Genomic DNA, 22,730 nt, shown 5'->3' on the forward strand with positions numbered 1-22,730 from the left:
GTATACTACAGCATCATCTGCGAAAAGCCGCATGGGACTTCCGACACTATCTACTAGGTCATTTATATATATTGTGAAAATTAATGGTCCCATAACACTCCCCTGTGGCACGCCAGAGGTTACTTTAACGTCTGTAGACGTCTCTCCATTGATAACAACATGCTGTGTTCTGTTTGCTAAAAACTCTTCAATCCAGCCACACAGCTGGTCTGATATTCCGTAGGCTCTTACTTTGTTTATCAGGCGACAGTGCGGAACTGTATCGAACGCCTTCTGGAAGTCAAGAAAAATAGCATCTACCTGGGAGCCTGTATCTAATATTTTCTGGGTCTCATGAACAAATAAAGCGAGTTGGGTCTCACACGATCGCTGTTTCTGGAATCCATGTTGATTCCTACATAGTAGATTCTGGGTTTCCAAAAACGACATGATACTCGAGCAAAAAACATGTTCTAAAATTCTACAACAGATCGACGTCAGAGATATAGGTCTATAGTTTTGCACATCTGCTCGACGACCCTTCTTGAAGACTGGGACTACCTGTGCTCTTTTCCAATCATTTGGAACCTTCCGTTCCTCTAGAGACTTGCGGTACACGGCTGTTAGAAGGGGGGCAAGTTCTTTCGCGTACTCTGTGTAGAATCGAATTGGTATCCCGTCAGGTCTAGTGGACTTTCCTCTGTTGAGTGATTCCAGTTGCTTTTCTATTCCTTGGACACTTATTTCGATGTCAGCCATTTTTTCGTTTGTGCGAGGATTTAGAGAAGGAACTGCAGTGCGGTCTTCCTCTGTGAAACAGCTTTGGAAAAAGGTGTTTAGTATTTCAGCTTTACGCGTGTCATCCTCTGTTTCAATGCCATCATCATCCTGGAGTGTCTGGATATGCTGTTTCGAGCCACTTACTGATTTAACGTAAGACCAGAACTTCCTAGGATTTTCTGTCAAGTCGGTACATAGAATTTTACTTTCGAATTCACTGAACGCTTCACGCATAGCCCTCCTTACACTAACTTTGACATCGTTTAGCTTCTGTTTGTCTGAGAGGTTTTGGCTGCGTTTAAACTTAGAGTGAAGCTCTCTTTGCTTTCGCAGTAGTTTCCTAACTTTGCTGTTGTACCACGGTGGGTTTTTCCCGTCCCTCACAGTTTTACTCGGCACGTACCTGTCTAAAACGGATTTTACGATTGCCTTGAACTTTTTCCATAAACACTCAACATTGTCAGTGTCGGAACAGAAATTTTCGTTTTGATCTGTTAGGTAGTCTGAAATCTGCCTTCTATTACTCTTGCTAAACAGATAAACCTTCCTCCCTTTTTTTATATTCCTACTAACTTCCATATTCAGGGATGCTGCAACGGCCTTATGATCACTGATTCCCTGTTCTGTACATACAGAGTCGAAAAGTTCGGGTCTGTTTGTTATCAGTAGGTCCAAGATGTTATCTCCACAAGTCGGTTCTCTGTTTAATTGCTCGAGGTAATTTTCGGATAGTGCACTCAGTATAATGTCACTTGATGCTCTGTCCCTACCACCCGTCCTGAACATCTGAGTGTCCCAGTCTATATCTGGTAAATTGAAATCTCCACCTAAGACTATAACATGCTGAGAAAATTTATGTGAAATGTATTCCAAATTTTCTCTCAGTTGTTCTGCCACTAATGCTGCTGAGTCGGGAGGTCGGTAAAAGGAGCCAATTATTAACCTAGCTCGGTTGTTGAGTGTAACCTCCACCCATAATAATTCACAGGAACTATCCACTTCTATTTCACTACAGGATAAACTACTACTAACAGCGACGAACACTCCACCACCGGTTGCATGCAATCTATCCTCTCTAAACACCGTCTGTACCTTTGTAAAAATTTCGGCAGAATTTATCTCTGGCTTCAACCAGCTTTCTGTACCTATAACGATTTCGGCTTCGGTGTTTTTTATCAGCACTTGACGATCCGGCACTTTACCAACGCAGCTTCGACAGTTTACAATTACAACACCGATTGCTGCTAGGTCCCCGCATGTCCTGACTTTGCCCTGCACCCGTTGAGGCTGTTGCCCTTTCTGTACTTGCCCAAGGCCATCTAACCTAAAAAACCGCCCACCCCACGCCACACAACCCCTGCTACCCGTGTAGCCGCTTGTTGCGTGTAGTGGACTCCTGACCTATCCAGCGGAACCCGAAACCCCACCACCCTATGGCGCAAGTCGAGGAATCTGCAGCCCACACGTTCGCAGAACCGTCTCAGCCTCTGATTCAGACCCTCCACTCGGCTCTGTACCAAAGGTCCGCAGTCAGTCCTGTCGACGATGCTGCAGATGGTGAGCTCTGCTTTCATCCCGCTAGCGAGACTGGCAGTCTTCACCAAATCAGATAGCCGCCGGAAGCCAGAGAGGATTTCCTCGGATCCATAGCGACACCCATCATTGGTGCCGACATGAGCGACCACCTGCAGATGGATGCACCCTGTACGGAAGGACCCTTTCCACATCTGGAATGACTCCCCCCGGTGAGGGTGACATATATGTAGATTTGCCAAAGTCTTTATTTGCATTTTCAGTAACATGATATGTTCGGTATGCTATGATGTCACGATCAACAAAGCTTTCCAGTCCCGATACATTGGGTACGCCTGTACCACCACGTACAACAGCGACTGTTAACCATCCGTTACCGTGGGTAAACGAATCATTGATGTCGATGCTGACGTTCAATCTGCAACCACAAAACACTGCAGGTCCGTCCAATAGAGAGTGTGCAGCGACAGATTTGATGGTATTCTTTTTCTTGTCGGCGGCAGATGTGGTCATTTCGACGTCTTCAATTGTTTTATATATAGTCTGATGTCGATGCTGAAGTTCAGTCTGCAACCACAAAACACTGCAGGTCCGTCCAATAGAGAGTGTGCAGCGACAGATTTGATGGTATTCTTTTTCTTGTCGACGGCAGATGTGGTCATTTCGACGTCTTCAATTGTTTTATATATAGTCTGTCTTGCACGGCGACTGTTTGTCAGCCTTCGGCGGCTGGCGCGCTGCCAAGATGAACTTCACCCGCCTTATCGGCGGGGTCAAAGGTCAAGCGCTCAGAGAGCTGACGTAACATGCTGTTGCATACTCTATGTCGACAGATCCTAGATGTACGTTTACAGGTTCTCAGCTACGCTACAGTTCACTTTATTTGTGAAAATACAATGTACAATCTCCTACAAATTTAACATATTCACAAGTTCCTTTACCTTTAATCCATATAAAAACAGTTTCATAAACAGATATCTTACGTCTACTACGTGTATACAAGGAAAAGGGTGAGGGTGACATATATGTTGATTTCCCAAAGTCTTTATTTGCATTTTCGGTAACATGATATGTTCGATAGGCTATAATGTCACGATCAACGAAGCTCTCCAGTCCGGATACATTGGGTACGCCTGTACCACCACGTACAACAGCGACTGTTAACCATACGTTACCGTGGGTAAACGAATCATTGGTGTCGATGCTGAAGTTCAGTCTGCAACCACAAAACACTGCAGGTCTGTCCAATAGAGAGTGTGCAGCGACAGATTTGATGGTATTCTTTTTCTTGTCGGCGGCAGATGTGGTCATTTCGACGTCTTCAATTGTTTTATATACAGTCGCCGTCGCCGTGCAAGACAGACTATATATAAAACAATTGAAGACGTCGAAATGACCACATCTGCCGCCGACAAGAAAAAGAATACCATCAAATCTGTCGCTGCACACTCTCTATTGGACAGACCTGCAGTGTTTTGTGGATGCAGACTGAACTTCAGCATCGACATCAATGATTCGTTTACCCACGGTAACGGATGGTTAACAGTCGCTGTTGTACGTGGTGGTACAGGCGTACCCAATGTATCCGGACTGGAGAGCTTCGTTGATCGTGACATTATAGCCTATCGAACATATCATGTTACCGAAAATGCAAATAAAGACTTTGGGAAATCAACATATATATGTCACCCTCACCCTTTTCCTTGTATACACGTAGTAGACGTAAGATATCTGTTAATGAAACTGTTTTTATATGGATTAAAGGTAAAGGAACTTGTGAATATGTTAAATTTGTAGGAGATTGTACATTGTATTTTCACAAATAAAGTGAACTGTAGCGTAGCTGAGAACCTGTAAACGTACATCTAGGATCTGTCGACATAGAGTATGCAACAGCATGTTACGTCAGCTCTCTGAGCGCTTGACCTTTGACCCCGCCGATAAGGCGGGTGAAGTCCATCTTGGCAGCGCGCCAGCTGCCGAAGGCTGACAAACAGACAGACTATATATAAAACAATTGAAGACGTCGAAATGACCACATCTGCCGCCGACAAGAAAAAGAATACCATCAAATCTGTCGCTGCACACTCTCTATTGGACGGACCTGCAGTGTTTTGTGGTTGCAGACTGAACTTCAGCATCGACATCAATGATTCGTTTACCCACGGTAACGGATGGTTAACAGTCGCTGTTGTACGTGGTGGTACAGGCGTACCCAATGTATCCGGACTGGAGAGCTTCGTTGATCGTGACATTATAGCCTATCGAACATATCATGTTACCGAAAATGCAAATAAAGACTTTGGGAAATCAACATATATGTCACCCTCACCCTTTTCCTTGTATACACGTAGTAGACGTAAGATATCTGTTAATGAAACTGTTTTTATATGGATTAAAGGTAAAGGAACTTGTGAATATGTTAAATTTGTAGGAGATTGTACATTGTATTTTCACAAATGCCCATTGGCAACACACGGAGTGCACATTGGTTTTCTTCCCCTCTCTTGCTGCCATATCCCTAAGGGGCCCCATTACGCGCCTGACGTTGGAGCTCCCAACTACCAGTAAGCCCACCCTCTGCGACCGCCCGGATCTCGCAGACTGAGGGGCAACCTCTGGAACAGGACAAGCAGCCATGTCAGGCCAAAGATCAGTATCAGCCTGAGACAGAGCCTGAAACCGGTTCGTCAGACAAACTGGAGAGGCCTTCCGTTCAGCCCTCCGGAATGTCTTTCGCCCCCTGCCACACCTTGAGACGACCTCCCACTCTACTACAGGTGAGGGATCAGCCTCAATGCGGGCAGCATCCCGGGCAACCACAGTCGTAGTCCGATCGGGGGATGCGTGGGATGAGCTGGCCGTCCCCGACAAACCCCCATCCGGAACCCCACAGTGATGCCCATTGGCAACAGCCTCAAGCTGTGTGACCGAAGCCAACACTGCCTGAAGCTGGGAGCGAAGGGATGCCAACTCAGCCTGCATCCGAACACAGCAGTTGCAGTCCCTATCCATGCTAAAAACTGTTGTGCAAAGAATGTCTGAACTAATCTACAGAGAGCACAAACATATTGACACAAAATTTAAACGGTTATTAAAATACAAGATTGCCTAGTAAATGCAGTAATGCTGCTACTTGCGCACTGCTGACACACTGCTCGGCGGCGGAAGGAGACTACGCGATTTTACACTATTCAGGTACTAAAACGCAATGCTACAACTCTCAAATACTATAATATGCCCGAAATTTATGAATTAAACAATGCAAGGACCAAAAACACGCAAAGAAATTAAGAATTAAACTATGTAACAAATGAGTGAGCTAGGAGTATACGACTTGCTGCTGCAGCTGCTTATCCAACGACGGCAGGGAGCACATTGACTGTGACCAACCGACACTGGCCGTTCAAAACAAAAACAGAAGACAAACGACTACGCGAATTTACACTATTCAGGTACTAAAACGCGATGCTACAACTCTCAAATACTATAATACACCAGAAATTTATGAATTAGACAATGAAAGTACCAAAAACACGCAAAGAAATTAAGAATTAAACTATGTAACAAATGAGTGAGCTAGGAGTATACGACTTGCTGCTGCAGCTGCTTATCCAACGACGGCAGGGAGCACACTGTGTTGCTACAAGAAAAGAAAAGCTTTTACGTATAATATTGGTCTCTAAGATTAATAAGCTGCAGGAGAAGCTAAGCTTTTACACATAATGTTGATCTGTTTTGCACGTGTTACACTTTAAGATACATCACACAAATGTGCCAGTAAATTTTTTAACGACATAAATGTCTGATCTTCTGGGCTCGAAAATATTCTAAATGGTCGTCATCAAAGATTTGATTTTTGAATGAGAGTCAAACGCCCTGTGATTTAAAAAGTTCATCGGACATTCGTGCACAGAGTTCATCTTGCGTAAAAAGAAATTTACTTTGAAAGTAACGCTTCCCAAAAACCATTCGGAATATTTTCTCGTGACCTGTTAGAAATAGATTAGTTTCAGCAGTTGCGAGAGAGCACCAGGCAGCACCGCGCTTGCACAGCTACGATGACGCAGGAAGCCTGTACGTTCATACGTGTAAAACATTCAAAGATCTTACATTATGTCATAAAAGAAACAAGACATTCGAGGATACTCCAAGAGCATGGGAATTTTGTGGATCAAGGCGATTAATGCTTGACTGTCAGAAAGGTGGAAACAAAATCTGAAACTAATAATGTATTTTAGCCTTCCGCAATTATGTGAATGTATTTTAATTCACTTGATAGCTCCCGGCCACAGAAATCTGATTTGTTTTCATTTGACGTAAGAGAAATAAACGAAGAGGAAACAGCAAAATCACTTAATGTAAACACAGTTCATGAGTAAAACACGTTATTTGGTCTCAAGTGTGCCAAAGTGCAGTGCCACGCCTCTCCACACAGCATTCTTCCATCGCACGTCTCTGTATTTCACTCTGTGGAATTCAAACATGCAATATTTTGTAATGGCTGCCATCAAACTATATTCATGCCAGTGTAAATTAAAATGTCCTGTGGTACCTCTCCTGCCCCCAATCGGCCGGTTTGACATCCTGCAGTCTTTACTGCCTATTAGCTAATAACTTGCCATTTTGTGTGACATAAAATTAAATATAGGATACATAAAATGAGTAAAGACAAGAGACAAGCAAGACAGTATAACACATTTCTTCAATCCTCGAGTCCTAGCTTTTTTTCTCTCTAATCTTGCCTCAGATTTATATGGCGTACCTTCCTTTCTGGGAAAGAATCTATTACCCCAACAAAGTTCATCAACGTTTTGCTACATGAAAAAACGAAATGTCGTCGTCTAATACTAGAAAAGCTGTCGATACAAATAGTACCCAAGACTGGTGTGGTTTCTCGATCTGATTACATGTATTTTGTCACTGTCTGCTAGATAAAATGAAATACGCCTGCCTAATATTGCAATAATTGTTACACACACCAAATAAACGAGACTGTTTTGGCACAAATGGTCATGTTTATAACACCACGGAATATAATTCACAAAGTACCAATATCAAATGCCTATTAGGTCTACTACAAGCAAAAAGTTTTATGTTAGGAAATAGTTTCACATTTCATTCATACACTCTAGCTTCTGAAGCATGAGATCGAAAAGTAGTAGTACGAAATTTTTATATAAATTTGGAATTGTCATATTCTTCCGTGATTTGTTTCTAACAAACAATCATGTCATCACTAATTCTGTAACTATTCCTGCCAGTGTCAAAAATTATTCTGCTGTTAACTTCACTAACCCTGCCACAATCACCAGTTTAGTTACCCGCATTTATTCTCCGGTTAGGCATTATTACGTGTTCGTACAACGCGTTTTCCGCGCTGCTCCCAGAATAGAACTTTAGTGGCTGCAAGCCTGGGACTGTATTACTGGCCCTTAGTAATGTAGTGGTCTGACCAAAAATTTTCTGTCAAAATTAAATTTTCTTGGATACACGGAGGAGGCAATATGCAATATTTGTTGCCTGTTATTCCCATTAGTAGTTTATTTCCACTCTGGAAGTCTGAATCTAGTTAGTAGTTATAACAACGCTGATCATTTGCAAACGCAGTTGACCACATAAACAGCGATTGGCATTCAGTAGACCACCGTGCACTGGTTGTTAGGCGCTTTGTGAAATAAGGTCCTTTTCCTCAATAATATTAATCCCCCCCCCCCCCCCCCGAAACTGCCACCTGGGGCAGGGTTTGTCCCCACCCCTAGTTCCAGGCCTGTTGCGCATGCGTGAATCAGGCAGCTTAGGCGCACCAGTAAAATTTTTCCGGATTGCATCTGGCTGCCTGCTGCTATTGCTTATACAGCTAACTGCCACACTTTTGTAATCAGAAACAGGAGAAGGTACTACTCATATGCGACTCAACTGCACATGCGCATAAGCTCGCTCGTAACTGCTCAAACGAATCTAATGTGAACAGTTGTGACGTCACACTCATCAGAGGCAATTTGTTGTTATGAAACATTGCATAGTCTTCCTAAAGCCTTTGACACATTTTGCTGTAGGCAGACGCTTGTATGAACACTGTGTTTTGTTATTGTTTATGGTGCATTGCCTTTGCAACTTCAGGTTTATTTTCGTTTTTTTTCTCTTGTTCGTTTTTTATTGCTGCAGTATTATTAAGCAATAGCGAGATACAGAATTAGTCTATGTTAGAGTATTGGTTCTTACCAGTCAAAGTTACAAAAATTTAACCTGAAAACTAAAACAATGAAAAATTCCTAGAATTCTAAAAAATTCCCGGTTTTCTCCCGGATGAAAAAATTCCCGGGTTTTCCCTGGATCTTCCGGCTGTCCTGGGTCATATACACCCTGTGTTGATGGTGAAAAAGATGACTGGCTCACTGTGAGATAATCCCCCATGACTATCAACGTCTCCGATGGCGCGCTCTTTCAAACTGGGGGCCCCCTCAGAAGGAGGCGCAACCGCCTTAGGTGACTGTTCACACCTCACGTCACTCCTCCCAAACCCCTGACAGAGAGACCAACCTGCAATTTGGGACGGTAGCAGCTCCAGCAATCACCCCTCCACGGGCCTGACCTTTATCAGGGGTACATGCAAATCCTACCTGTCAACCTGGGGCTGGGTATTATGCGTTACCCAGTCACCTGTTATGCGTCAGATGCATGGGTTGGCCTTTAGGAGTGCACAAGGAAGCAAGAAGAAAAAGACGAACCTCAAACACTGAAGCAGAGGAAGGATAGAAGAAGGGGAACAAAAAAAAGAAATGAAAGAGAATGGAGAAACTGCTCTGATATCGACGACTGAATATGCAGAACACATTTTCAAAAACATCCCAGACTTGTTCCCCAAGGGAGGGAGGAAAGAATAGCAAGAGGGTAGCCATGCAGCACGAAAGGGAAAAGATGCTGCACAGGCTTGGGCCTCATGGTAGCCAAGCATAAACCCATCAAAGAGCAGTGTGCGCCTTGCGGGGGATTAACATAACCTGCGAACCTACTCCGTATGCTCATACCTTCGTTAACAGACAGCATTGGGGTACTGTGCCAAAACTTTTTTCCATACCTGGGAATATAGAATCTGCCTGTTGCCTATCATCCGTGGCTCGATAAAGATATCGTGTGAGAAAATGGCAAGCTGATTTTCACATGAGCAACGCTTTGTATATCAGTGCTCATTTGTGGGCAAAAGCTTTTCCGTCTCAAGGAAATTTATTATATTTGAACTGAGAATATGTTCACGGATCCTGTAGCAGGAGTATGATCAATAGAGGATACTATCTGAAAGTTCAATGCCGTTTGCATGGAAGAAATAGTTATGATATCCCAGCCCCCGTATACAGCAGTAACCACTAAAGATTAAGTTACAGATTAAGTTACAGAAATAAACAGGTGTGAACCACGTTCAGGATTGGAAAATGCAAGTGACCAGTATCTAATTCTAATGGAGACTATTTTGAAGAATAACACTGATCTACATGAATAAAAAAAATGAATTATTTCTTAATCACACCTTGCATATCTGAGGAGAATAAGAGCAGTATTGTGGTTTACGCTAGAAGTTAAACTGCAGTGGTTTATTACGCACTATGTTCTTCAGAGAACACACATTTCAGGCCTCACTGACTTGTAGGTGGCCTAAGATACTTCACGGCCACGCTGCTGGAAGTAAAACGGTAAAAGATGTGAAAGTTCATCACTGATGAAGCTTAACATCCCCTCTCCTCCTTTTTGCCAAAGTGCTTGCCACTATTTCCATGTGGTCTGACACCACTTCAGCAACACCACCTACCAAAATGTCCTTTTAGAGGATAAACCACTCTGCTCCTGAAGACAGCAGCCCAGACATACACAGTTAACTTATGTGCAGTCAAATTCTGCTTTCTTCAAGCCCAAACGGGTTCCTGAGGCTTGTAATGGCTCTGTCATTTGAATGAGCATCCATGCAGCTTCACTTGGGTTAGTACGTTACAGGACAGTTATATTGCTGATATTGTGTGATTCTTGACATGTCATGCTATTATGGATGTGACAATGGCATTCCACTCAGAAGACCACAGTTCCTTTAGAATGATACAACGTAAACTCCTGATCGCAACCCCCTCAGATGTAGTGGTAAGATGGCCCAGTGGGCAACCTGTCAAAAACTGAACAAGGATCAAGCAGTGAAACAGGAAGAAAGTGTACTGAACTGTGAAAAGAAAGCAAAAAAGTGGTCACGGTGTTGGAATGCAAAGCAGACAAGCCATGTTCCAAACTCCCTTGTGCCATTTACTACCTCCCCCTTCACAAAATTATGAACTGTCCATCTGGTCACTAGCAACATGGACAGGATGAATGAAGCACAGGGAAAGAAAGGAAGAACACCAAGTTAAACAGAACACACAAGAACAGAGAAGAAGAGCAAAAGAGCGGGTAGAACGAGGGCTGGGGCCGATCACCAGGCCCACACACAGCCGCTGTCCACTCAGGGCACTGGAGGCAACAGGACATCCTGCCAACCCCTCAATGGGCTGACGTAGCTGAGGTGCCTTCCTTCAGAGAAAGTGGAAAAAATCCACTTCATGAATAAACTGTAGAACCAGGTCAGCTGCTAAGTCACTGTCTGCTTACACCAGGGGTAGCGAGTCATGAAGATTAAGTCCACAGCAGGCCACAAGGAGGGGCCAGAAGTACTGAGCTTAGCATGCTTCAGGTGCAGAGCATCCGCCTTGGTACCACCCACTTCGATTAAGGGCTCACCCCATGGGCGCCACCCAGCCGGGCCAAGGGCTGCATGGCACGGCCCCAAAAAAATGAGCAACCAGTAATAGGTATACACAAGGCAATGACAGCTCATATATCACAAGTGAGAGCCCTGTGTTGTCAGTGTGCTCAGCCAGATGGGCACATAACATCCCCACCAAATGGAGTGACTACATATGCTGGTGACCTAGCAGGAGATTGGGGAGGGGGGGGGGGGGAGAGGAGGCAGCAGGGGGAGCTATGGTGGGGAAGGAAGGGGGGGGGGGAGAGGAACGTGTGCCAGAGATGCTAGGGAGGGAGTTTTTCACCAAATGGCTCACACTATGGAAACAGAATTTAGAAAGGGAGGTCATCCCCTATAGGAGACCAGAAAAAAAAAGGGGTGGGGCTGGGGATGGGTGAGTGAGTGGAAACATGAGATATGAGAACGAAAAGAAATATCAAAACCGAGAGAATAGCTGGGTCGTCATAAAGGGAAACACTGAGGGAGAAAGTGTGGAAGAGGGCAGGAGGAGGAGGAGTGATGATGGGAAGGAGTGGGCATGGGGAAGGGAAAACAGATCGAGAAAGAAAAAAGGCTGCAATTGCTTGGGGCCATGCAAAAGAGCTGTGGGACCTCTGGGAGTTGGTCATGATAGAGAAGTGAAGGTGGACAACTTGCTTCTGTTACATGTTGTGAATACTCCCACACCAGTACTGTATTGGAGGAACCAGTTCTTCACAGTGAATGATATGCATGTTCAATCTACTACATACGCAGTTTCAGTAGCTTATCTCACAAACTACAACACTGAACTTCATGTGCTTTAGGATGTTACTTTCCCCAGCCTCCACAATTGTTTCACTGTCAATCATGCAATTGTGTCAGTTCAGCAAAATGTGGGCCAATGTCAATCAGGCACCACAACAATGCTGTGCCTAATCCTTGAGATGGAGAGGATGACCATTAGTCAGCCAAGTATGGCTGATGTGGAGCTGGTAAAGAATGATAAGAGTCCTTCCAAGAGGCCCACATGGAGGACCTCCACAAATTCGTGGTGTCCTTTATTGCCTGTAGTTTGTTTGACAAAGTCAGAGTATGCCATTCCACATTCCAAATCCTTAGAATTTGACAGTGTAATACCGATCAAAGGTCAATACCGATCTCAAGAGGCAGCATGCTGACAGCCAATTATGCCAGCCTGTTAGCGAAGGAAGGGGGAAGGGGGAAGGTGGGGGGGGGGGGGGGAGAGGAACGTGTGCCAGAGATGCTAGGGAGGGAGTTCTTCACCAAATGGCTCACACTATGGAAACCGAATTTAGAAAGGGAGGTCATCCCCTACAGGAGACCAGAAAAAATTTAAAAAAAGAAAAAAGGGCGGGGGTGGGGATGGGTGAGAGAGTGGAAACACGAGAGATGAGAACGAAAAGAAATATCAAAACCGAGAGAATAGCTGGGTCGTCATAAAGGGAAACACTGAGGGAGAAAGTGTGGAAGAGTGCAGGAGGAGGAGGAGGAGGAGGAGTGATGATGGGAAGGAGTGGGCATGGGGAAGGGAAAACAGACCAAGAAAGAAAAAAAGGCTGCAATAGCTTGGGGCCATGCAAAAGAGCTGTGGGACCTCTGGAAGTTGGTCATGATAGAGAAATGAAGGTGGACAACTTGCTTCTGTTACATGTTGTGAATACTCCCACACCGATACTGTATAGGAGGAACCAGTTCTACAAGGTACGCAGCTTCAGTAGCTTATTCACAAACTACAACACTGAACTTCATGTGCTCTAGGATGTTACTTTCCCCAGCCTCCACAATTGCTTCACTGTCAATCATGTGATTGTGTCATCTGAAACGGGTAGCAGACCTTACAGATCTAGTCTCATCTTTTAAGAAATCTGTGATCTGCGGATGCTGCCTATGAGATGTCCAAGGAAAACAGTAAATGTCACTGATGCTCAATCACCCTTACACCTCATGTGACCAACAACATGATAATTTTCATTCTGTATGATCTACTGCCTACTTTATGATTTGGATAATAAGTTTAAAAGTCATGGGCATGCAAATGTTTGCATGGTATTGTATTACTTTTTCCATTAGTGCACTGCTTTAGTATTTGATAACACATTAATGAACCAATCTACTGATGCAGGATACTTTGTGTAACTATGAACACTCCATTCTAAACAAAACAAAACTTTTGACTTGGAAATTAGATATCATTACACATATACTATATTCTGCATTTACAGCTACTCACTCACTGTTATGTAAGTAACAAATTTCAGGTTGTTGCAATAAATCACAAAAAGAAAGAACATAAAATACTTTGAAATCAGTATTACAAAAAGAATGAACTACGAAAGACAAAAGCCAGAATTATTACAATACCTTTCATCATGAAAAAAATATCTGATGTTTAGCTGCAGTGGGGCACTGAGTTAACTCAACGGCAATAGATGAAAATTTGTGCTGGACCAGGAGTCAAACCCAAATTTCTTGCTTTATGTGAGCGGTCAAACAGCCTCAGCTATCCAAGCGTGCCCAGTCCAACCAAAACCCCCAAAAGTCACTCACTACATAGCAGCACCTCTTATCCATTAATCCACTTGCTTGCAGCCTAACCACACTCTCTCAAGGGTTCAGATACTGGTGTGCATCCACATTGAAATATTGTAATACCCCACTGCAGCTAAATGTTGGATATTTATTTCGGCATGTACTGAATACACCTGCTGACTGAGTAATTGGTGTTTATTCTTTTGGATACGCATGTCTGAAAAAACAGACACCATCCGTACAGAACTCTACATCTGAGTTTCCTGTTACAAAACACTACCAGCCTTAAGGAATAATTTCAATAGGAAGAATTAAAAAATAAAATAAAAGGAATGTGACAAACCTTGTGTAGCTGTGTGTCATCTTGTCCTTCATATTTTTCACACAAAGTTTCCAATAGGCCCCAAGCAAGATTTACTATATTGTGCTCACTGACCACAATGTTTGACACACCATTTTCATGTAACCACTGCCAAGCATAATCCAAGTCCTCAGTGGTGTAACGCCGCAATGTTGACAGTGAAATACAGGTCATGGTGAGTGCCTCAAATACTGATTGCATGGAGAGAGAAAAAATATCACACAGTTCAAGTGCCAATTCATATAACCCAACACTAGTTAGCACTGCCACAAAGTCATTTACTCCCAAACCAGGCGCCATGTTGGAGTATTCTCTGGGACAGAATTTCATCAGTCTTATTTTTGCCATAACTACCTTATATTCCTTACGCACTTCATTAACAGTTAACAGCTGTACTTTATCTTTCCTTTCACATTTTAACATTTCCTCATCTTTCATCTCTTCCTCGACACCTTTTTCCAGTTCTTCTTCAAGTTCTCTCTCAAATTCCTCCATAACAGCTACAGCTCTCCTGCACCTCTCCTCCTTGGTAAGCCTTTCTTTTACTTCTCCCACAATTTCCACATCTTTGTCATTTTCCTGTTCTTGTTGAGGCACCTCATTTACCTTCCTCTGCTGATCACACACATCTTCCTGCAGTTTCACCTCAACGGCATCATCTATAGCTTCTTCTTTCAATTCTTCATGTGACTCTTCGAATTGTACTTCATGTTTCTGTTCTTCACCAAGTGCCTCTTCTAGTTCATCTAATTCTGTGTCCAATAATTCATTTCCCATTGGGACTTTTTCAATAGGCTTCACAACCCATGCCACATCTTCATCAAGAAGTGAGAGGATATTAATTGCAGCTAAATAGCAGTGACTTTGTGTTTCTATAGTTGAGAGAGTTCCATCTCCTTCACGTCCTAGGCGAAATCCTTGTTCATACATTACTTTGGCTGCATCCCATAGCTGCCCCCTTTTGATGAAGAAGGAATACATGAAGTTGTAGTATGGAGAATCCTGTAAATCCATAGTTCGTGCTCTTGATAAGAGAATACTCTCAAATTCTGAGTACATATCCTGGCAAGGAAACTCCATAAGATAATCAAAATGATTTCTTTCTGTCAAAGTGACGATAGCTTGTCGCATACAATCATGACGACATACAGAAACTGGCATTTGTGGAAGTATATAAAATGCTTCAACATAATGTCCCAGTTTCATGTGTTGTAAAAATATTATAGACTGAAATGTACATATGTCTTCATTTGTTTTAGCTTTGCTAAGACCAATTGTAGCTAAGTTTATTACACTATCCCAATGCTTTTCCATCTCAAACTTCTTAATCAGGTTTAAGTAGTACTGCACCTGTGGAAAAAAAGAACAGTAAGAAATTAGTATGTTCATTACAGAAAAAAGAAAATCCTAAACAAACCCTTCTCCCTTCAGACACACTTTTGTGAGTCTACTCCTGCTAGTGTAAACAGAGTGTACAATCAAACAAAAGTATTACCATAGAGGCACAAGGTGGATATAATATGACATTATCAAGAAATAAAGGCAAAAGGAAGCATTTTACTTATCAGACAACGAACAGAATCAGAGGGCCCTTGCCAAGTGGATGTGATCATCTGATGTGTTATTAAGATCTGCAACCCATGTTGCTAATACGGAGTCTTATGATTGATTAAAAAATCTGTCTGTTCTTGTCACCCCAGGCTTAGGAGATCCCTCAATTTATTCAAGGACTTCCGGAAAGGGAGATAATTTGCCTTTTTTTCCTTCTCCTTTGTGATAATAAGCATAAAAAATTTTTACACACTAATTATTACGTATTACTCTGTAGTTTCTGTGTAGACAAAACTTCAATGGTTTGTGTGTGAGTTTAAACCAGTGGTCCAGTTTTGGAAAATAAAACTGGAATGCAGCCGGAGCTCCAGAGAGTGCAAGTTATTAACTGTTCTGCATCAACTGACAACCAACTCATCAGTACACTGCTCACTGTATAGTTAAGGCCAATTTTACAGAGGTTTTCACCATCCTTCAGATCCAGGTTTAGCAAGATGCATTCCCATTCTGCAAGATACAGCATATTCCACCATAGTAACCAACATAGGTCACTAAGCTTATAGAAACAGACAAGCAGTGCGGACTAAGTCCCTGTATAGGAAGCCTAACTTCAACAGATCTACTGCCCCTGTTGGCTAACTGAGCTCAATAGACTCACCCATCAACATGTGTAGCTTACTGAAAAATACAACTTTCAGAACTAATCTTTCTTCCTCATGGAGGCAGTGGAATAGGCTGAGAAAGGTTACAAAGGAAGAGCAGGATGACAGGGACCTACACAATGAGAAGATGAGGTGAGACAAAGATCTTTGTCTCCTATCTTCCTAGGTCTGACAAGAGAACATTCTCAAGTGTCAATAAACAATCTTAATGAAACTTGGCATATGTGTGAAGAGGGATCAAAATAATCCAATACACATTTCTTTCTTTCTTTCTTTCTTGTGCCCAATATCACTTTTCAGAGTTAGAACACATCCTGAAAGGTAATATGGAATTTTAGGTTTGGAGGAAACATCTTCAAAACGATGAAATATAAAAAAAATGTTTCTCATATAATAGATGATACATAATTAACATTCTTAAAAACTGTATAATCAAATTTTGTAATAATTAGACGTTTTGCAAAATTTCCAACCACCATTAATTAATTCTGAAAAACGAACACTTTTGTTACAACATAAATTAAAGAATTTTTCAAGTTACATACATCCATATGCAATAAAGTTGGGTTTCTGAACTAGCATTTTTGGAAAATACACTGTACACAATGTGTTGTCAGTGTATTTTCAACATACATTGGAGACTCAATTATACGGACCTCAGCTATATGGATTCGTGATTATCTGGATCATCACCCAAAAGCAAATATCTTTGGCACTATCCGCTCAAATAATCTCTGTCTCTATGTTTCACTATTGTTTGAGTTAGATGATGCAGGTTACATTATTGTTTGGGTTAGACAGTTGCCAATTGTTACACTGCTGCGCTGTGTCACATCTGTCCTTAAAAATGTCAAAGAGCAAGAGAGTGGTGTTACTGCTCAAAAATAAAATGGTATGAAAGAGTAGCTTAGTCATGGTGGTAATGACGACAGTTTTAGATCATATTGAATGATGGTATTGTTGCAAATGTACTGCAGGCAAATGAACAGCAGGTAATGCAAAAAGATGAGACAGTAGAAAATGTAGATCCAGAAAATGATGTAGGACCATCTCATCTCATGTGGAAGCATTTCAAGCCCTGGAAACAGCTTTCAAATGCTAAAAAAAAAAAGAAAAGAAAAAACCAGTGTGAATGTACTACAATTAACCTGAATTTGTGGTGTAGCAGGAATGAATAGAAAAAAAATGTTTATGTCTACTAACAGTTGCCAAATATATTAAACAAAATTAAACTACAGAGACTGTCCTATGTGACTTCTGTTAAGTATTTCATTATTATATGGTTGCAGTATTTTAGTAATTTTAAGACGATACGTAAGTACATACGAAAATCTCTCTCTTAACTTATTGATGAACAATGATTTTTGATTGATTTTAATAAGTTTAATTTGTTTTTGTTGTTGCGAATAAACACCTGACATTATGTTCAAAAATGTGTTCAAATGTGTGAGAAATCTTATGGGACTTAACAGCTAAGGTCATCAGTCCCTAAGCTTACACACTACTTAACCTAAATTATCCTAAGGACAAACACACATACACCCATGCCCGAGGGAGGACTCGAACCTCTGCCGAGACCAGCCGCGCAGTCCATGACTGCAGCACCTTAGACCACTCGGCTAAATCCACGCGGCCCTAACATTATGTATTAACCCTACAAGGATAACCATATGACAAAACGCGCACCTAAAATATTGCCATACACAAGTGAAATCAAAACATTCATTACTATTCTAGTTATTTATTTTATTTCTGTTTGTTTCATGAGCTGCAGCCATTAGTGTACAATCAATTCTCTTTGTGAACACTTACCGATGTAGTGAAATATGCCTCATACAAATCATGACATTTTAAGGCTCACCAGTGGCAATTTGAAATCTTGCTGAATTTAGATTTATAGTGTCTTCTCCATCATGTATATTACATGAAGAAATTTTGTTAATTTTATGCACATGGTGTTAAAAAACACTATGTTTTATGCAGTTCCTAACATGTTATCATTATTGCAATTATTTTATATCATAATAATGAGTTATTTATAATTTGCAATTATAAAATACACATATTTAAATGGTAAACAAAAAAATCCATGAATGTAAAAAACATTTAAAATGTAAAACAAACATAGATAAAAGAAAAATTGGAATTATAATGAATGTTTCAATATTTTAATTTGGTATGTTGAAAATATTTTGGTAGTGCATTGTGTATAGCATATTATCCAAAAATGGTATTTAAGAAATCGGCTCCAATGACAGGGATGTATGTGGCTTGAAAGCTTCATTAATTTATGTTGTAATAGAGGTTTTCATCTTTCAAAATTAATGAATGGTGGTGGGGTACTTTGCAAAATTGTAAATTTTTACACAGGCTGATTATACAGTTTTCAAGAATGTTAATTATATATCATCTTTTATATGAGAAACATTTTTTATATAACATCGTTTTGAAGATATTCCCTCTAAACCTATAATGCCAAATTATCTTTCAGGATGTGTTTTACCCCTGAAAAGTGACACGGGGGGTGGGGGGTGGGGTGAGGGGTGGGGGGAGCATTGTATTATTTTGGCCCATCTATGCACCTGCCAAGTTTCATCAAGATCGTTCATTGACACTTGGAAATGTTCCCTTGTAATTAATCATCAACGCAGTCATGTAGATGCAATATGTATTTACTTCTGAAAAGCATTTGGCTCAGTACAACAACATTTTTTAATGGAAGTACGATCATATGGATATATAGCTAAATTTGGTATTAGACTGAGGATTTCCTGGTATGAAGGACACACCACGTTATCTTGGACGCAAAGTCATAGCAGATGTAGTAGTAACTTTGGGCGTGTCCTAGGGAAGTATGTTGGGACCCTCACTGTTTATGTTGAATATTAATGACCTTGCAGACAATATTAATACTAATGCTGAACTTTTGCAAATGAAGTAGCTATCTATAATGAAGCACTGTCTGGAAAAAAATTTGCACAAATATTCAGTCAAATTTTGATATGATTTCAAAAGTGGGGTAAATTGCATTAAATGTATGGAAATGTGAAACTGTATACTTGACTAAAAAAAAAGAGAAGAAGAAGAGCATAGTATATTATGACAACAACATTGGTCAAATCGCACAAACACTGCAGTATAACCATCCGTAGGCATATAAATGATTACACAGTCTCATGTCAAATGTAAAGCAAGTGGTAGATTTTGGTTCATTGGCAAGATGCTGTGGAAAATGCAGTAAAAGAAAAAAAAAAAAAAAAAAAGAAAGTCCATCATGCGTCCAGCTTAATGTACTGGCGAAGTGCACAGGGCCTACTATACCAAATATAACAAACAGGGGATATCTAACATGTATAAAGAAGGGCAGCACATATGAACACTGATTTGTTTGACCCATGGGAAATGAATCCAAAGACACAACAAAAACTCCTCAACTGACAACACTTGAAGTCATATCACTTATACTGTGAAAACCAACTTAGAGGGTTTCACAAACCATTATTAAGTGAGGACTCTAGAAACATATTACAGCCCCACCTGTACTGCTTTCATATAGACTACAAAGACAAGACTAATTAATGGGCCCACAAAGGCATTCTGGCAATCATTCTTACTGCAATTCATATGTGAATGGAATGGGAAGAAGCACTAATAACTAATGCCATGGGAAGTACCCTTTGCTATGTGCTCCACAGTTGTTTGCTGAATAAAGATGAAGAAGTGATTAAAAGTACAGCATAATTTTGCATCTTCATAGTCCCTTTTATACACTGGTACAGGTTTATCATGTGTCACCAGTTGAATAGCAGTAATATGCGAAAGAGGGGAAATTTTCATGACTCTTTACAGTAGATGTGTACACCTTCTGCGAGAAAGAGAAAGAGAGAAAGAGAGAGAGAGAGAGAGAGAGAGAGAGAGAGAGGGGGGGGGGTGAGAGAGAGAGAGAGAGAGAGAGAGAGAGAGGGGGGGGTGAGAGAGAGAGAGAGAGAGAGAGAGAGAGAGAGAGAGAGATGTGGTTATCTGTCAGTAAACAAAGTAATGCACACCCCTTTGCAACGCTTCAGCTACTTGGGCCATAGTTAGACTAAATACTTCAGAACAGATCCATACAGCATGGCAGATCATATTTGTAATGTCACTCTCACATTCCTGGATACTAATTCAACATTAAACAACAACCAGAAGGCTAATACAGCAACCAATTCATGTTAGTAAGTACCCACATTTACAGCTTTCTTTGGACGCCAAATTTGTCATGGTTATTATGATAAGTATAAATTGAAGGCAACAGTATGTTTCTGGGCTCTTTATTACAATGTGAGCCCTTGGAAGTTAGAGAGTAAGGCTACTCCTTTCCCCGTACAATATCTCGCAGCATATCTTTATGGAATGTACTGGGTATTTTTGAGAAGCTTTTGCACTGATTAAACAAATATCCATGATTGACAGTTTGGCATTTCTTAAAATTCTCTCCCCCCCCCCCCCCCTCCTGCCCCTCCCTTTCTTCTTCTTCTTCTTCTTCTTCTTCTTCTTCCAACAAATATCAGTATGACAACTGGCATGGCTGGTTGGTGAACAGGTACTCTGTCCAGGGACCAGGGAGGAGCTGGGGACCATCAAAGGCAGAAATTGTGATGAGCGGGACATCCCCCATCACTCACCAGAGGTTCCCCACCCGACAATATGCAGTAAACACTAGTAACATGGACAGGGCAAGAGAAGCACAGGAAAACAGAGGAAGAACACCAAGTCAGACAGGACACACAAGAAAGGGAAATAGAGCAAAAGAACAGGTAGGGCAAGTACTGGGGCAGACTGCCAAGCCCCTATAGCCACTGCTTGGTCAGGGCAGCAGAGGCAACAGGATGTCCTGCGAACTCTTAAATGGACCGACAAGATCGAGACACCCTCCCTTAGAGAGAGTGATAAAAACCTCCTTCACAAATAAACCATAAAAACAGGTCAACTGCTGAGGCATCATCTGCTAACACGAGGGGTATCGAGTTAGGAAGTTCACTGCATGCTAACGGGCACCACAGTGACAATGGGGCAGATCCTCGTGACGGAGGAGATGAACATGACTCAGCCAAGTATGGCTGATATGGAGCAGGCAAAGGACAATGGAGCCCTTATGATAAGACTCACACGGAGGACCCCCACAAATTTGTGGTCTCCATTATCATCCGTAGTTTGTTCAGCAACATCAAACTACGCCATTTCGTACTCCAAATTCTTAGAACATGGCAGCATAACACCGACTGAAGGTCCGGTGTCGGAATAACGATCTCAAGAGGTAGCTTGCTGGTAGCTAGCTTGGCCAACATGTCAGCGAATCATTCTCCAGGATCCCAACGTGACCTTGGGTCCAGACAAAAACTACCAAGCATCCACATCACTTGAGGGCAAAAAGGGAATCCTGGATAATCAGAAACAAGGGATGGCGAGGTTCATACAGGTCAAGAGCTCGTAAATTGCTCAAGCAGTCACTACGGATCACGGCAGACTCACTGATGTAGAAACGGATATGTTCAAGAGCACAAGAAGTGGCTACAAACTCTGCAGTGAAAACACTGCCAGCATTCAGGAAGGAGAGGGGTTCATTACATCCCGTACAAACATAAGAAAAGCCAGTGTGACCAGCAACCATTGAGCCATCAGTATGGTCTACTTCTGAACACCCAAACACGCCGAGAATGGAGAATAATTGAGGGCAGAGAGCCTCATGATAGGCAAAGTCTTTTGGACCTTGTAATAGGCAAAGACACAGCTGTGGACAGGGGATGCACCACAGAGGTGCAGGCCCAGAGAAGAGGTGAGAGAGGGGAAATCTGGAGTTCTGAAAAAAGGGACTGTATGTGAATCTTAATCCCAGACCTGGGTCGTCATTTTGGGAAGCAGATCTCTGTATCTGGAAAGAGGAGATGGTGCTCCACAGAGCAGGGTATGCATAACACATAAGCAATCAACTATTGTTGGTGCAGAACCTGCAACGGTGGGACCCCTGACTCCACTACGAGGCTGATCTCAGGGATAGCCCAGAAGGTGTCAGATGCCCGCCATACCCCACAATGGGAAGATGATCCCGAGCCATATGTGAGACTCCCATAATCTAGATGGACTGGACCAATGCTTTGTAGAGCAGTAGCAGAGTAGAGCAGTCGGTGCACCTGTTGATACTGCTGAGGCACAGAAGAGCGTTGTGACTGAAAGGTCTGCTTTAGTCGATGAAGATGGGAAAGCCATGTCAACTGGGCATCAAAACACCAGTCCCAAAATAGCGATAGGAGTCCACCATATTGAATGGTTTGCCATCAAGGTACAGATACGAATGTCGATGCGCTGCACAGCAACAACAGAAATGAGCAACACAGGTATTGGCAGCCGAAAATTGGAAGCCATGACAGGGTGTATATGTGGACAAGGAAAAACAAATTCCCAGATTTCCCGGAAAAAATTAATTTTCTCCCATCTGAAAATACACTTTTTCCATGTTAAGTGGCAGTATACTTTCCCACAGAACTGTAAAAGTTATAAATCCTTTGAATGGCTATGGTTTTGTACACCGGCG

At 42.0% G+C, this 22,730-nt stretch overlaps 1 protein-coding gene across 1 annotated transcript in view; it reads right to left on the reverse strand.

Moving 5' to 3' along the window:
• LOC124797931 (nuclear pore complex protein Nup160 homolog) overlaps positions 1–22,730 on the reverse strand; it is a 93,418-nt gene that overhangs the window by 26,162 nt on the left and 44,526 nt on the right. Inside the window, exon 3 of the mRNA XM_047261066.1 lies at positions 13,932–15,299. Within this exon, the coding sequence (XP_047117022.1) occupies positions 13,932–15,299 (1,368 nt within the window). The remainder of the gene's footprint in view (positions 1–13,931; positions 15,300–22,730) is intronic.

The sequence above is a fragment of the Schistocerca piceifrons genome, chromosome 5 (genome assembly GCF_021461385.2).
Source record: "Schistocerca piceifrons isolate TAMUIC-IGC-003096 chromosome 5, iqSchPice1.1, whole genome shotgun sequence".
Classification (NCBI taxonomy): domain Eukaryota; kingdom Metazoa; phylum Arthropoda; class Insecta; order Orthoptera; family Acrididae; genus Schistocerca; species Schistocerca piceifrons.